The sequence below is a fragment of the Portunus trituberculatus genome, chromosome 43 (assembly GCF_017591435.1).
Source record: "Portunus trituberculatus isolate SZX2019 chromosome 43, ASM1759143v1, whole genome shotgun sequence".
NCBI lineage: Eukaryota > Metazoa > Arthropoda > Malacostraca > Decapoda > Portunidae > Portunus > Portunus trituberculatus.
Window position 1 is genome coordinate 20,974,760 of NC_059297.1, and position 18,046 is coordinate 20,992,805.

At 37.0% G+C, this 18,046-nt stretch overlaps 1 protein-coding gene across 1 annotated transcript; it reads right to left on the minus strand.

Annotated features, from left to right (window-relative positions):
* Positions 1–14,217: 14,217 nt before the first annotated feature.
* Positions 14,218–17,068, minus strand: LOC123518003. The gene has a single exon (XM_045278504.1). The coding sequence runs from the start codon at positions 17,066–17,068 to the stop codon at positions 15,458–15,460; it is 1,611 nt and encodes a 536-aa protein (XP_045134439.1). The 3' UTR covers positions 14,218–15,457.
* Between the last annotated feature and the right edge of the window lie 978 nt (positions 17,069–18,046).

Below are 18,046 nucleotides of genomic sequence, written 5' to 3' on the forward strand. Positions count from 1 at the left end.
AGAAATTGAAACCATTATCCCCTTATTAATGTGAAATGAATTAATCCATTCCTGGACACCTGTCTACTCTGTTTTAGTGGCACGTGACACTGCCAAGATGGCTGCTCCACAACTCTTTAGAAGATAATGTTTAGATGTACATACATGCATTTTCTTTGTCACCAGCCTATTGAAGGAAGCCTCAAGGTGCCATCACACTAGCATGTTTTCCATCAGGTTTTTCTGTCAGCTCTCATTTCTGTCAACTTTTGCCTTTTTCCATAGTCTTTTTCTGTCTGAGTTGTCAAACAGTAATTATTGTCTTGACAGATTAGAGTTATTGTCACTTTTTGTAGCCAAAAGAAAAACCATGTTGATAATATAGATATACTAAATTTAACTTATTTTTTAAATTGAACTAAAATGAAATTGATTCTATATATAAAGGACATGAAATGGCTCAATTTCACATGTCACACTTGACTTGTGGATGTATATCAGTAAATAGTTGTTCATATGATTCAATAGATGTTTACACTTTTGGAAGGTCCATGTTTACTCCTGCATGCTGGATATCATTTTACTTATTTGATTTATCTACTATTTTCAAAACTTGTAGTAAGGTGCAGAGCAGTGACATCTTGCCTGTAGATCAGCAGAGCTGCATGTGTGGTGAATAGGGTCCCTAGGCTGGCTGGGCCCATGGCCTGCCAGTGTGATTTGTCAGTCGTACATGTCTGTTGAGATGTTATTGGGCAAGCAAAGATAGTAATACTGCCACACTGGTTGGGAGAGGCTAATAGGTACCAGCTAATGTAGCTAATACAGAGAGAGAGAGAGAGAGAGAGAGAGCAAGAGTTCAGAGCCATGTTTATGTCAGTAAAAATGCAGATGAATAGCTGTACATGTGTGATGGGATGTGCTCAAAAAATTGTCAATTTTAAGAAAGTTAATAGAAAAAGTTAATGAAAATGTTCTGGTGTGATGGCACCTTCACAGAGTGACACAGAGAGGAGTAACCCAGAATGAATGTGATCATAACACTTTGTCATCTTGCTGCTGGGAAAAGTTACATGAAAAATACAGTTATGAGGTAATGATGACATTGTGATTCATGAAAAGCCACAAATGGTGTGCGATTACTCTTAAACAAGCCAGAAACTGTTTGTTTACATTGAATATCTTCAACAGGATAATATTTACCTTATTCAGAAGAATTGAATTACTGTCTTATACACTGTGTCTCCTCAAAAGGGAGATGTTTGGTAACCAAGATTCCACTGTAGTGGAGTTTGATCTGCTTTGGCAAATTTATTTACAGAGTTTACTTATTTTAAATTATTAAGGGGTCAAGATAATAGTTTTGTTATGCATTATTCAGGGGAACAATAGAAATAAGATTACATAGAAAGCCTTTGGGATGGGGAGAGGTATAGAGTTAGCAAGCGTAGAACTGTAACATTTATGAAAATAGCTTGAAGAGAGAGATTTAACATGCAGGGAAGTGTGATATTTGAAAGATTTTCACTCATTCCAGTATATGTGATCAATTCATGCCCTGCCAAATGTTAGCCAAAATTTGTACTGGCCTAAAAGATATTAAAATAAGCCTCAAGAATGGTGAGATAGATGAGTGAACCTTGTTATGTATAGCCTTTGTTCTTATTGCAGTAAATAAGAATTGGGTTTTGATTTTGCTGTTTCATTGTATGGTATGTGCATGGTCTCAATTTTATGTGGAAATCAGTCACTATGAGTTCCTAGCTCTTTCCAAAGGGGAATGGCTGGCTGCTTTGCAAAACTAACAGATAACTGTAGAATAATACACACACTGGTAAAGTCCATTCTTGGCATCAAAAACTTTTAATACATTTATTACATTTTATTCATTAAGTCATAGCAGTTCTCATGAAAAGGAATATATAGCATGTAATGAGGCTCAGTCCATTGAACCAAAGCTTTTATTAGAATCCCCATAGAAAAATTACATAAAAATCATAGCAAGAAATGGATTAAGGCTATGGTGCAATAAACCAATTTATCTTATTAGAAAAAAAGAACTGACTATGGTACATTGAACAAAATTGACTTACAAAAAATAATTCAATAAGAATTGGCTGTGATATATTGAAGTTAGAAGAAAGAAGGGTTACAGTATTGAAAATAGTCATATTACATAATATAATAAGTTTGTATGAATTCATTTTCATGAGGGTAATGTATAAAAACTCCAGCTATAATACAAAACAAAATTTTAATACTTTTGCAAATTCACTTATAAATTTGGTAATAGTTTAATGGATAGAAGAGAACGTAGCAAGAGATATTCACGTGAATGTTCAGAAGTATTCACATGAATGTTCATTCTGAGTATTGTGTTGCTACATCATCATAATACTATTGTGTATTTGATTAATTGATATATGTAGTGTATATTATATATAATACATGGTGAAGGTGAACAGTTCATAAGTGGATGCTATTTCAGTAATAATAATGTTGATTATTTGTCTGCAGATGACATTACAGGATATTGTCAGTATTTTTTTTTTTTTTTTTTTTATTAATTAATTTATTAATTAATTTATTTATTTATTTATTTATTTATTTTTCTTTTCAGTTAAGGACTGTGTAGTATGTATGTGTGTGTGCATGTGTGCATTTTGATGGTGAAAGTATAGTGTTAGAAAGAGAGAGAGAGAGAATAGTATGTGGATGTTATTTTCATTGCTTAGATAGATTTAGGAAGATTAAAGTTAAGTATATCTAGATAAGGACTTAATGAGGTATAAGATATCAAGTAAGGAGGGTGAGCAATTATTAAAGTTGTATGAGGTGCAACATTGTAAAGGGAATTTGAAAAATATGGGTGTTTGAGGTAGATTTGATCTTATTATAAGTAGAATGTAAAAATATAGTATTTTGAGAGAGAATGGGACTCAACGGAGGTATTCAAAGAGCTTGAATTTGTGGAGTAGTTATGTCTGCCTATCTGGTGACTGGGCAAGCATGCACACAGTAGTTCTTTCACTGAAACAGTAGCTTACTACCGAGTCTTGCTATTTGTCATTAATTAGGAACATCTGTGAAGGAAGGAGGATTTTCATAAATTCTCAAGTCTTAGAAGAAAAACTTAACTATGCATATTGTTTAAAACTTGTACCTACCTAAATTATAGTAGAAAGAATATAAACTTTTGAACTATTCACCTTCTTCACTATGTAATACATATAATACTCATTATATTACTGAATGAAATGCAATATACTGTATTTGTATTTCTATGAATACAATATAATTAACATATAACATAACATAAATAATAGGATAAAAAAGGGCCACCAGGGCCCATCTAGGTTATCCTGTATCAGTCGCACAGCGACCTCGTCATCAGTACTTAAAGATACACTTACAAGTACACAATACATTATATACTAATTCTAAATATTTGGCCCATTAACAGTGCTAAGTCCTGCAGCGAAATCCTCTACAATTTGTGGTCCCCATACATGGGGATCATGTCTTGTTTAACTATAGTAAATTTCTTATAAAAACTATCATGCAGTGCTATACATAATTATAAATCTAATAAATTTAAGTGCTTATCTAATCTGTTTTAAACATTGTCAAACTAGTGCTATTTACAACCGTCTCTGGCAATGCATTCCAGAAGTCTACCACCCTATGACTAAAGAAATATTTTCTTATATCTAACCTGCAGCCTTGCTTTCTAATCTTCCTGCCATGATTTCTAGTCCTATTTCCTCCTCTAAGGTAAAGAAAGATCTCACATCTATGTAGTTTGTATCTGAGAACATTTTAAATAACTCTATCATATCCCTCTTATACATCTCCTCTCAAATGAAAACATGTTTAATTCCTTTAATCTATCTCTATACTCCAGGCGCTTTAATGCTGGTATCATCCTAGTTGCTCTTCTCTGAACTGCTTCTAACATGTTGATATCCTGCCTATAGTGGGGTGACCAGGCCTGTATGCAATACTCTAAATGGGGCCTAACATAGGAATTATATAAGCTACGCACCACTTCCTTACTTTTATAACTAACATTTCTATTTATAAAACCCAGGATCCTATTTGCCCTATTTCTTGCTTCTAAACATTGCTTTGAAAATTTCATAGTCCTGTCTATCACTACTCCTAAATCCTTTCCTTCCTCTACTGCCTCTAGCCAACATCCCTCCATCTCATAGTTAAAGTTTGTGTTGTCTTTACCTAAATGCATAACCTGACACTTTTAGAATTAAACTCCATCTGCCACCTGTCTGCCCATGCTATCAGCCTGTCCAGGTCTCGTTGTATTCTGTAATTGTCCTTTTCACCCTGTACTGCACATGCTATCTTAGTATCATCTGCAAACTTTGATACTTTGCTACTAATTCCTATATCTAAATCGTTAATGTACACCAAGAAAAGAAGAGGTCCTAGCACTGATCCTTGGGGTACCCCACTAACCACTTCCTTCCACTCAGACATTGCCCCATTTAATACTACTCTCTGTTTCCTATCAGAAAGCCATTCACTAATCCAATCAACTAACCTACCCCTATCCCATGTAGTCTCAATTTGTACACTAGCCTCCTATGCGGTACCTTATCAAACGCCTTGCTAAAATCTAGATATATAACATCTATGCTATTTCCATCATCTAACTCCTTGGTAATATATTCTAAGATATCGAGCAAATTTGTAAGACAGGACCTCCCTGATCTAAAGCCATGTTGGGTATCTCTAATTAATCTATTCTCATTTAAATGCTCCCAAATACTACCCTTAATGATTTTCTCTAGTATCTTACATACTATACTAGTTAAACTGATCGGTCTATAATTATTCGCATCATCCTTCCTACCTTTTTAAATATTGGAGTAACATTAGCTAACTTCCAGTCCTGAGGTATCTCAGCAAACCTAAGTGATCTTTCAAAGATTAACTTAAGTGCTTCAGAAATACTGTCTACACCCTCCCTAAGTACTCTGGCATGTAGCTCATCAGGACCACTAGCTTTCCTATCGTCTAGTTCAAGAATAAATTTCCTAATAATTCCCGGTTTTATATCAATATTTTCTAAAGCTCTTAAACTACTCGTCGCACTGTTTGTAACAGGATTTCCTATTCTTTCCTAGTAAATACTGAAGAAAATTGTTCATTCAATAATTCTACTATGTCTTCATTTTGATCCACTACTACACCATCTTTTCTGAGTGGTCCAATCCTATCCTTATTTCTTTTATCACTGACCTTGTAATAACTATATAATTTTTGGGATCTTTACTCCCAGCTCTAGCTAGTTTTATCTCTGCCTGCCTTTTACTTTTTTTATAACCTTACTCAAATCATCTCTGACCTGTCTGTACCTAATCAAATCTACATCTTCCCACTTTTCTGCAACTCTCTGTATGCCCTCTTCTTCTCTCTGATCTGGCTACCTATCTCATGAGTCCACCATAATGGCTTCCTGTTTCTCTGCCTTATATCTTTGTAAGGGATACACTGCATCACTATACCCTTTACTACAACCTTAAAAATATCCCACATCTCCTGTGCAGTTTTATTTCCAAAACTATCTTCCCAGTTTACCTCTCCTAATAACTGACGTAACCTACCATAATTGCCTTTCTGATAGTTTGGGACTCTAGTCTTATTCACTATATTATCCCTACTGGAATTAATGATAAATCTAATTATATGATGGTCACTGTTTGCTAAAGTCTCTCCTACCTCAACTTCCTTTAAACAATGCTCAATATTTGTTAGTACTATGTCTAAAACCTTCCTCCCCCTAGTAGGTTTATCTACCATCTGCACTAAATAGTTATCCTGAAAACTTTCCATAAACTTATTTTCACTAGCATCTCCTACCATCCTCTCCCAGTTTACTGACTTAAGATTAAAATCCCCTAAGATAATTGTCTGACTAGTTTATCCTGTCTCTTCTTTAATGAAAAGTATTGTTTTAAGTAGAATGGTAACATTTGTTTCTGAAAGTTTAAAGATTCAGCATGCTTATGTTCCAAAAACTAAAACTAGTTTGTAACTAAAAGTATTGGTAATACTGATAAATTGATAACATGGAAAAGAGATTATTTGATCACAGAGGTGGGGATGTCTGATTCAGAAGTCTGGTTAGCTGATTAATTGGATTCTAATTTTTCAAATTGGATAATTGAATTGGATTAACCTCTGCCAAATGAATTGGATAATTGCTGTTGGACTGCCAAAAATTTAAAGCAATCAATCCAACTTAGTCTTTTTCATAATACCAGTTTCTTAGATTTTTCTATATTTTCTGAAGTAAATATTTTTTTGTTTTATTCTATTTATTCACACTTTAATTTTTTTCTCTATGTATTACAATCAACTCTTGATTAATGCAAGGGTTACATTCCTCAAGATGTCGCATTATTCAAAATCACGTTATTCAAACATAATTTTCCCATAGATAACAACGGTAATAGGGGAGGATTATGTTCTTAGCCACTGGCAAAGTCTGCCTATTTTGGGAATTTTGTGACTCAAACCTTAGAAAGAAAATATTAATACATCACTAGGTCAAGCATGGAACACCGAAAACAAAGCAGGAGATGAACGCATTTGTCTGTCGTTGATCAGTGTCGGCCACTTCTTCTTGTGACCCCTTTAAGCTTGTGCGTTGCTTTCACTACAATATTTATGTTTCTGCCCTCTATTGCCTGCTATAATGGATATCATATCTTTGTACTCATATACAATCATGCCATGAGGATCACCTTGACTCTGTGGCAGAGGTGATATTGAACTACTATTGAGATGCCACTTCCCTCAGCTTGAACTTTTCTCTTTGTAACTTCACATGGCAGAGGAAGACTCAGTGAGGCATGCCATTCTCACTAATATCCAGATTTTGCTTCACTTACTGACTATATGTGAGAATTGCATGCCCCACTGAGTCCTCCTCTACTGGGTGAAGTCCCAAACAACAGAGCTGGGCGTGTTACTGGATATTGGGTAGTGTAGTCTGTTACTGCTCCTCCGTACCTTGAAACGCAGATAGTCTGTACCTTTACTTCCACATCTAAAATTTTTCCCACGGTCCATTACTGCACCTCTGCACCTTTGGTACTGTACCCAAAACTACTAAAGTGTTCCTGAAAAATCTATTCTGCACATAAAAAAATGCAACAAAATACAAGGCAATAATATATATATATATATATATATATATATATATATATATATATATATATATATATATATATATATGTGTGTGTGTGTGTGTGTGTTACCATATTGAAGGAAAATTTTGCTAATCTTTTAGAGTTAAAGACAATCCAGAGAGAGAGAGAGAGAGAGAGAGAGAGAGAGAGAGAGACAGGAGCTTGCTTAGACCTGAATGAGTGACAACACTCAAGTGGCAGAAAAATATGCCTGGTAGCACAGACCACCAAAAATGGCTGAAAGTAGTGCTACGGAGGGCAGACTGTTTGTCATCTGTATTTATTCATCTTTTTTTATCCTTGAATATCTCGGGTGTGGAAGTACAGACTCAAAATTTTAGGTTTCTGCACGTCTCAGGTGCAGAAGTACGGACTCAATATTTTGCCTTTCTGTAACTGTTACTTCTGCACTTTTGAAAATTTTTCTGCACTTTGGACCTCCATACCTTGTTTGATGGTCCTCAGGTATGAAGGAACGGAGGTATGGACCGAGGTACAGAAGTGCCCAGCTCTGACAAACAGAAAAGTTCAAGCCAAGAGAAGTGGTACTTCAATAGTATTTCACTATTACTCATTGCCATGGAGTCAAGGTTATCCTCATGGCATGATCGTATATGATTACAAAGATATGATATCCAGTATAGTAGGCAATAGAAGAGCCAAAACAGAGACACAAGCTTAAGCAGCGTGTAGCGTCCTCCTCATCTGCTTTGTTTTCAGTGTTCCATGTCATCAAGTCATGTTAAATCAAAATCAAGTTATTTAAACTTACTTTGATTGTAGTTAGAAATTACTTATTTAGGCAAAAAAATATTAAATTTACTTTAAAAACATTGAAAATTGCTTTAAAAACATTTAATTGCTTTTTAGAAATATGAAATTGCTTTTGAATTTAATAGAATTAGAAAATCAGATAATTGCTATTTGGACTTATTTTTGGCTCCTGAATTGGATAATTGAATCAAACTTGATGAGCTGGTAAATTGCTAATTGGATTTCATTTTATTTTATTTTTTTTTTTATTTTTTTATCGTGCCCACCTTTGTTGGATTACAAATAACTCATCATTATCACAATAAATTATCATGATGATATCCATTATACTAGCATACTGTATATTATTATTATACAAGCAAGAGAACAATAGTTAATTATCAATATGACACTATGGAAATGTTTATAATATGTACAGTGAATAAAATATAGAATAAATTGATGCCCTCTTCTCACTCCTCTCACCATTCAAATAATGTAACATCATTTGCAGCTGCATGCACTTAACTAATCATAAGACCTTGGCATGTTTAAAAGATTGAGAATGTAGCCAGCTGTAAATATGTCATATTAAATAGTACAGTGTATTATTGTTATTAGAATTTATGCTTTATTAATATGAATTGAACATGATTAACAGAAATTCTATAAGAGTAATTGGATTATAGGTAGGAAATATGGGTGTGGAGAGAGAGAGAGATTAACGTGATAGTTTCAGTAGCGTAAGTGCTTAAGGGTATTTAGTAGTGATACAGAGGCTGTCTTAGAGAGAATAATAGTATTAATGATGGCCATGGTTGTAGTATTAATTGTAGAGCAATGTTGTTAGTAATGGTGGTTGTAATATTTGTACTGTTGATAGTAGTATTTAAAAATGGTAACTAATAATGATGGCCATGGTTGTAGCATTGGTTGTAGAGTATTAATGTTTTTGGTAGTGGTGGTTGTAATATTACCTGTTGATGTTGGTACTTGACAACCACCAGCACTACTGACTCAATCTCAACATGATACTATTTAAGACTTTGGTATCTTAAATGAAGGTATTAATGGAACATTCTTTGAAAAATGCAAATCTTGTAATTTTAACTTAATTTACAATGGTCCATAAATTTGATGAAAGTGATGAGACATGATTAATTTTGTCTATTACAATCTGTACTTAGATTAATATGGGAAACAAAGTTTCATTACAGTATTTGCATAGTGTCATGACATCCAGCAAGGCTGGTTCTGTGTTATGCCTGCTGTGCACAAACCTGCTCCTATGTATTTTTTTATAGCTGTTTTTTTATTATGTTTGTTTAGCATAGACTATGCTAATCAAAACCATACATAAAAGATACCTCTTATGATGTGTCTGAAGAAAGCAAATAACAAAAAAATAATAATAATAATAAAAAGTTGTTAGATTCAGCAGTCAAGTCATGTGGCAGTGGTGTTTGTAATATTGAAAGGAAAAGTGTGCAGGGATTGAAACTTATCTTATATATTAATCTCAAGAATACTATGAACAAATGAAAATATTATAACACTCAAACATATATGCAAAAAATTCAGTTATTTCAATTTTTATTTAACAAAAACAGTGCAGCCCTATCTTCCATTCATATTTCCTGTGGTTTCTTTATTGTAACTCCTCTTCAAAGCCTTAACAACAATAGAATGGCCCATACATCACTGGTGGGTTGCTTGCTGAAGGAAGGTATGGTATTGCTATACCATGATTGCAACAGTTGATCCACTCATCATGATTCCAAGAAGAGATATATTTCTTTCCTACTACAACAGCAACCTCTCAGCACACTGCCAAGACACTGGCACCCAGGTTATCATAATCAAAGGTATTATTATTATATATTTATACATTATGGAGAAGTAACTATTTGTTCTTGAATAGAGGGTGGGGGTAGCAATAATTACCTTTAAAAGTTATATAGATATAGGAATGCAACTTAAAATGAAGACCATGTCAGGAATCCCACCATATATTGTGGAAATATTTTGAAGCATGAAGATTGAGGCATGGTTGTAACCTGCAAAATCCCACATTTTTAAACTGGTGCTAGAAATGGCCACTAGAAGGGCTCAAAATTGTCATAAAATAAAGAAACGAAGCAAGGGGGATCATCTGGTAGGATAGAGAAAAGTTCATAGGTGAAATACCAAGTGAAAACTACAAATCAACTCCACTGTCTGTGACTACCCAGGTGAAAATGTTGGCCACTGAGAAATCTAAGTTGCTATCACTCCTGCCTAAGTCAGTCATAGGATGCATGACTCACATGCACAACTCTTCTGTCTTTTTAACGTGTGCATATATACTATTACTATTATTACTATCCCAGTGTGATGTGTGACCTCTGACTTTTGCCTCAGAACTCCCTGGAATGCGACCTCACTGTGACCCGAGAGGAGGTGGCCACTCAACGCTAAGGTCACACAGGCTCTCTTCCTTATGCAGGTCAGTGGTGGTGTGGTGTGGTGTGGTATGGTTAGTTTTTGAGGGCATTTTAAGATAGTTTGGGATATTTTGAGGGCATTTCAAGACATTTAAGCATGTTTTTGTGGCATTTTAAGAAAGTTTGGGATGTTTTTATGGTATTTTAAGAAAGTTTGGCATGATTTGAGGACTTTTTAAGATAGTTTGACATGTTTTAAGGACATTTTAAGACAGTTTGACTATGTTTTGAGGTCATTTTAAGAAAGGTTTGAGGACATTTCAAGAAAGTTTAGCATGTTTTGAAGGCATTTTAAGACAGTTTGGTATGTTTTGAGGGCATTTTAACGAAGTTTTTAGAGAGCATGGGATATTTTGATGGTATTTTAAGACATTGGCATATTTTGAGGGCATTTTAAGATAGTTTGGCATGTTTTGAGGGCATTTTAAGACAGCTTGGAATGTTTTGAGGGCATTTTAAGACAGTTTGGCATATTTTGAGGGCATTTTTAAGACAATTTGACATGTTTTGAGGACATTTTAAGATAGTTTGGTAGGTTTTGATATCAGTGGTGGTGGTGTGGTTGGGTGGGGTTGGGTTGGGTTTAGGTTAGGTTTTGGTTACATTAGGTTCTGTTCAGTTCAGTTCTGCTAGGTTAGGTTAGATTACGTTCAGTTCAGTTCAGTTTGGTTAGGTAAGGTTAGGTTAGGTTCAGTTCAGTTAGGTTAGGTTTGGTTCAGTCCTGTTCAGTTCAAGGTAGGTTTAGTTCAGTTAATTTAGGTTAGGTTTGGTTCTGTTCAGTTCAGTTAGCTTCAGTTCACTTCAGTCAGGATAGGTTCAGTTAGATTCATATAATTTCAGTTCAGTTCAGTTAGGTTAGGTTAAGTTTGGGTTAAGTTCAGTTTCAGTTCAGTTAGGTTAGTTAATTTCAGTTAGGTTTGGTTTGGTTGGGTTAGGTTCATCCTAATTTTTCATTCACTGCTCACCATTCTTCCCTTTCTCATTAATTTATAACTTTTCATCACCTTTCTTATTTTTCTATTCATTTACTCATCATTTTTCACCTACTCATCCCAATAATTTTATTGTCAATCTTTTTTTTTACTTTGTTTCCCATTGCTGCATTCATTTCCATCGCCATCATTTTCCATATCGCATTTGTCACCATTACCATTCCATTACCTTTTATTCATTCACCACCATTGTTCATTCACCATTATCTCACCATTTAAATTCACTTTGTAATTTCCAGCCACAAATATAGCACATTTATCACCATCACCACTACCATTACTATCACCATCACCATTATATTGACAGGACACCAGAATTCATGGCTGTGTGTAGAAGAGTGCCTGCTAATTTCTTCAGCATTACAGCATCACAGCATCATCATTATCTCAGGCAGAGCAGCATTACAACATTGCAGCATCACAGCATTTTTTTGCATCACAGTATCACATCATTACAGCATAACAGCATCACAACATCATTGTTTCAGGCAGAACAGCAGTATATGTGGTGTGTGTGTGTGTGTGTGTGTGTGTGTGTGTATATTTACCTAGTTGTACCTAGTTGTACTATACAAGGTTCAAGCGGGGCTCGTAGTGTCCTGTCCCAATGTCTCCATTTATCCAATTTTTCCTTAAAGTTATGCACATTATGTGCAGTAACAACTTCATTATTTAATGCATTCCACTTCACCGTTCTGTGTGGAAAATGTATTTTTCAATATCCACACACTGTCTCATCCTGATTTTCTTTATATGATCTCTTGTTCTTCAATCTTCAGTCAACAGCACTAGGTCTTCCTTGTCTATCTTTTCAATGCCATTAACTTTCTTGTACATTGTTATTAGGTCTCCTCATTCTCTTCTATCTTGTAAGGTTGGTAGTCCCATTTCCTTTAGCTGCTCTTCATATGTTAGGTCCTTTAGTTCCGGCACCATGTTTGTAGCAATCTTCTGTATCCGTTCTAATCTTATATCTTTTATAGAGCTCAGAGATCACACCACAGCTGCATATTCCAGCTTTGGACATATCATTATCATCACAAGCATATCATGCTTGTGATGATAATTTTTTGTCATATTTTTGTCCATGAATTGAAATATTCTCATATTGGTGAACATTTAAAATGATATACCAAATATCTTGCTTATATGTTTTTCAGGATTCAGATTTTCCTGTATAATCACTCCCAGGTCCTTTTCTTCTTTAATCTTCTTTATTTGTTTCTCTCCCATCAAATAGTCCCATGCAGGGATGCCACATGCACAGAACGCCTTACTTCTGATCTCTAAGATTTCTTATTGGGGCAGAGAAAACTTAGTAGTTTTCAATGACTCAAAAACTCAATTCCTCCATCTATCAACTTGACATAACCTTCCAGACAACTATCCCCTCTTTACTGACACTCAACTGTCTTCCTCTTAAACACTGAATATCTTCTGTCTGTTCTTTACTCATAATCTTAAATGGAAACTTCATATCTCATCTCTTGCTAAAACAGCTTCTATAAAGTTAGGTATTCTGCACTGTCTCTGCCAATTTTTCTCGCCCCACAGAGTAGAGTGTTAACTCTGTACAAGGCTTATCCGTCCTTGTATGGAGTACTCTTCGCATGTTTGGGGGGATTCCACTCATACAGCTTTATTAGATAGGGTGGAATCAAAAGCTTTTCGTCTCATCAACTCCCCTCCTCTGACTGAATGTCTTCAGCCTCTTTCTTACTGCTGAAATGTTGCATCCCTTTCTTTCTTTTATCGCTATTTTCATGCTAACTGCTCTGTTGATCATGCTAACTGCATGCCTCCCCTCCTCCTGTGGCCTCACTGCACAAAGCTTTCTTCATCCTCTCATCCTTATTCTGTCCAACCCTCTAATACAAGAGTGAACCAGTATTCTCAATCATTCATACCTTTCACTGGTAAACTCTGGAACTCCCTACCTGCTTCTGTATTTCCATCTTCCTACGACTTGACTTCTTTTAAGAAGAGAGATGTCAAAACATTTGTTCCAGGCTTATAGCTAATTCTTTCTAATCTTTTAGGGAGACTACAGTTCCAATGGGCCTTTTTTTCAAATATTTTGTTGCCCTTGGCAGCTCTCCCTCTTGCATAAGAAAAAAAAGTGGCAAGGAATTGTGGAATGGAACTATCTTTCCTTGTAAGCATTGCCAATTTCTTCACTTTTCTAATGTTATTGCTTCTCTTCCAGATTGCACAAATAAACTGGCTGAAAGACAAGAAAAGCAAGGAAGACGATCATTGTAGAAATGTCTGTGAGTCAGTCAGCCAGCCACCCAGCCACCCAGTCAGTCATTGATGTGTGTGCATCATTACATCATTATTGGTTCATATTTTCCTTTTGGAGTTGGACAAATCATGAGTATCTCTCACTTGATCCTTAAAGTGTGGCTGTGCACAATTGTGGACATCAGGTGTGTGGGCTTAGCATGGCTGTACACAATTGTGGACATCTAGTATGTGGGCTCACAGTGTGGCTGTACACAATTGTGGACTTATGATGTGTGGACTCACAGCACGGCTGTACACAGTTATGAACATCTGATGTGTGGGGTCAGCATGGCTGTACACAATTGTGGACATCTGGTGTGTGGGCTTACAGTGTAGCTGTACACAGTTGTGGACGTCTGGTGTGTGGCTTCACAGTACAATTGTGGACATCTGGTGTGTGGGCTCACAGCACAGCTGTACACAATTGTGGACATCTGGTGTGTGGGCTCACCTTTACAAAATTGTAAAGGTGACTTGATGTAAACAGTGTACATCTCATTACAGGAAAGTCAAGTCAAGAGTCCCTGAATGCTGCTAAGGAGAGACACCGCTGCCAGGAACGTTAAACCAGGAAGGCATACCACAACACAAACCTTCTATAACACCTGGAGTGATGAACAACACCCAAAGTAACACACAAGACATGGAGTGATGAAGAATACCCAAAATACAAGACAAAACGTGGAGCAATGAAGAACAGTTAGGTTAGGTTAGGCAGTTTGGCATGTTTTTTTTAGGTAATTTTAAGGGGGGAGTCCGGTTTAGATCGGGGGTGCCATATCTCCGGTAAATATGCATGAATCGCTCTGATTTTTATGTTGTGAAGTATTGGCATCATTTACATCAACATTAGACATTGACCCCCATTCTTGTCCCCCTCCCCCCCCCTCCAACTACAACTACAACGAAAATTTAAAAGCGAATCTCCGTCGTTATTATTGGCCCCACAACCTTCATTTTTCTGTGACTTAGAGACGTTATAATATGAAATGTTTCTTCGTCGTTAGATTTTCATTTCAGCTTTTGAATTTGTTTTATGATTTTTTTTTTAAATGTGTTTTTTTTTGCCTTTTTTTGACCAAAAAAATATTAATATAAAATTAAACCAGACATATATAAAAAAAACAGCGACGATGATTTGAAGAGAAAGTATTCCTCTGCCTTTTAGTCTTTGTTTCATTGAAATCAAGCTAAAACTGGCTCCAAGGTTAACGTTAGAAGGGGAATAACTTATGTTTTGAGATATGGGCTGATAAAGTTTATTGATGGATCGCGATCCCGTTAAAACACACTAGGAAGCTTTTTTCAGGTTTACTATGAGTTTTTTTTTATCATCTTCAATCTGATAATACATGCACATGTATTTTTAAGCATATTAGGCACCTAGTCCCCCCCTGCCTTCGTAAAGGCAAGGTATTATCTTGTCAAGCAACGGGTGTCAGAGTTGCCCACACTCCTCTTTGTTGCTAGGTTTCATGCTTAGAAGCCACCAGGTTCGTAGTCTGCTGATGCTTTCTCCTTTTTCTTTGGCTTTTGCTGGGCTTGGTGGTGCATCCTTCTCTCTTGATCTGCTGCTGTGAGAGATCTTCTTAGAGCTTTCGGGTTGATGTTGAGTGTTGGCAGCAAACACGCTTTCCTGTAACCATAGTTATGGTCCAGTATTGCTGACTGTGCAACAAATGACAGTCTACTGAGGCCAGCAAACTTTGTTTTTCTTGCCCGTGCCCACATCTTGCTGTGAAAGCTCTCATTGGCATTCTGTGTCAGTCCACGGACACATCTCTCCAAGATGTCTCGTTGTGAGAGCATCGTAGACTTGCCTTATTTTCTTCTGGGCCTCTTGATCAAGGTTGACCACCAGGGATTTCTTGTGCTTGATTTCTTCTTTCTTCTTGCCCTCAGCTAGTGCTTTCTGGTAAAAGCACCAAGAGTTGATGCCTTCTTTACAAAGTCCATGGCGGGGATTCTCATCAGTGCTGAATATATGATGAAAACTACTCATGACAGCCTTTTTCATTGTCAAATAGTCTGCACCAACATTATCCCTGATGTGTTTGCCAAAGAAACTTTGCATCTTGTCAATGGCATTGTCGGTCAACTTGTTGCGTCCGCCAAGAAGACTTCTGCGAATCTTGCTGCCAGTCCTTGTTGTTGTGTCGATCTTTTCCTGCTCGCGTAACTTCCTGAGCCGCGTCCCCATTCTCTTCTGCACATGGTTGATGCATTCTATCTTGGTCACTTGAGTGTGCTGGTATGGGCCATTCCCGTTGTTCATGGCTAGAACTGCTTTGTAGGAGTTGGCATCTCCATCTGAAACCAAGTTTTCATACTCGAATTTCAGGTCTCGGGAACGTGCGAAGAGACGTCGGGCTGCTTCTACCTCCATCCCACCAGACGGACCGTCATAGTTGATTGCACAGCTTCCTTCAGCATCATGTTTGGTCTTCCAGGTGTTGTACTCTTCTTCAGTGACGCTCTTCTTCTTCAACTGATTTTTCTTCAGGGTGCATCCATGGCAGTACTTGCTGAGAATCTCGTAGTCTATGATGAAGCTTGTATGAACTTCGATCATCACACTCATGCCAACTTTGGATGTGTGCCAGGTCGCATCAAATGAGACGTCAAGCTTCAAGACACCATCTGCATCAGCCTTCTTTGATGTGTTCTCTTCATAATACCTCCTGATGGCTGAGTGAATTTCTGCTTGTTTGCTGTTGTAGTGGGTCTTGTCACATAAATAGCTCAGGTGTCTGTAATACTTGAATTTTCCAACTAGAGGCATTCCTAGGCCACCCATCATTCGTCTCATACCCGCAAATCCAGTGTCTTCTATTATGGACAGGTAAATGAAGACTATGTTGGCCCTGCTGATCTTTTTCTTGTGAGCTCCAGCTTCCACAAATTCTGGCCGCGATGTGTTGTTGAAGTTGCAGGTTGTGCAGCGTATAGTTACGGCATTCTCGAACAACTTAGGCTTGAAAGTGTATTCTAAGGCAGGATCAGGACAGGAACAATGAGATGAAGTCAGTTTTTTCAGCCTCTTTTTTGTCAGAATGACAAACTCTTCGTCACTGTCTGCATCTTCATTCGTCTGAAGAGTTTGCAGAAGTTCTTCTCTGATGGTGAGTAGAGAGGCCTTATCTTCATCTGCTTTTCTTTCTTGCACTTGTGATGTGCCGGGCTGTGGTGTAGAGCGAGCAGCTGCCACCGTGGGAGGGAGTAGCGGGGTGGCATGTGGTGTGACGGCGAGAGGGGCAGTGGCTTCAAGGTCAACACGCTGCCTCTTCCTTCTTTGAGCCTCCATGCTCATAGTCCAGGCCTCCTTCCTCTGCTTGTCCTTCTTAGACAAGCGTGGCATGGTTAGGAGTAGGTAACTTGAGGTAGGAAATCAAGAAATGAAGTGCTAAGGAGCTGTGCGAGTGAGAGAGGTCGCGAGAAACAGCGCAGCAACCTGCCGTGACTGTAGCTACGAGAGCACTGAGCCCTGTGACCGACCCACCGCGCACTGATACCACACAGACTCGTCGTCAGTCTTGCCATATCATATCCACACAAAAAAAGTTCAGATTTTAGCGTTTTTTCGTAGAATTGGGTGGAAAAAAACTTACTCTGCTGATGTAAACAAACGCACAGCTGCACGTGGTTGAGCGCGGGACCTTTAAACGGGATTTAAAGGAAACTATCAAGTTTCCTTTTAAATCTTTGCGAGATAGTTGCCAAAATGTATACCTACCAAATATATTTTTTTCACAAAAAGTCTTTTTTTTTTATATTTTTGGGGTCTCCAAACCGGACTCTCCCCTTAAGACTATTTGGCATGTTTTTGAGGGCATTTTAAGACCATTTGGCACATTTTTTAGGGCATTTTAAGACAGGGGCATATTTTGAGGGCATTTTCAGACAGTTTGGCATATTTTTTTAGGGCATTTGAAGACAATTTGGCTATGATAATACCATTTTATTGACATTAACAAGGGTGTATGGAGGTCACTTGATAAATGGCTAGTCTTCACTATTTTAATCCTCCAGATGAGTTGTGAAGCAAGTGTTGGATTCTTAGGACAGAAATAGTGTGCTTGTTAACAGATTCACTCAGTGCTCACTCACTCATTCACTTACTTAGGTCAGAGGGAATGAAGAATGGGCATTGAAATAAATATTGCTGCTTGTATGTCAGACAAAGGCCCGTATTCACAAACACTTGGCTTTCTCATCACGACTTTCCAAAGCCACAGAGATGACTGGTGGGGTTTTAAGAGTGTTTCTCCAGTTGATAATGCAGAAATCTTGTCACTCAGCCTCTAAAACCATAAAATATGATAAAAATGCTCCATTC

Bases quoted from the DNA above. Each gene is read 5' to 3' on its own strand.
- LOC123518003 (XM_045278504.1), bottom strand. From the start codon at position 17,068: ATGCCACGCTTGTCTAAGAAGGACAAGCAGAGGAAGGAGGCCTGGACT.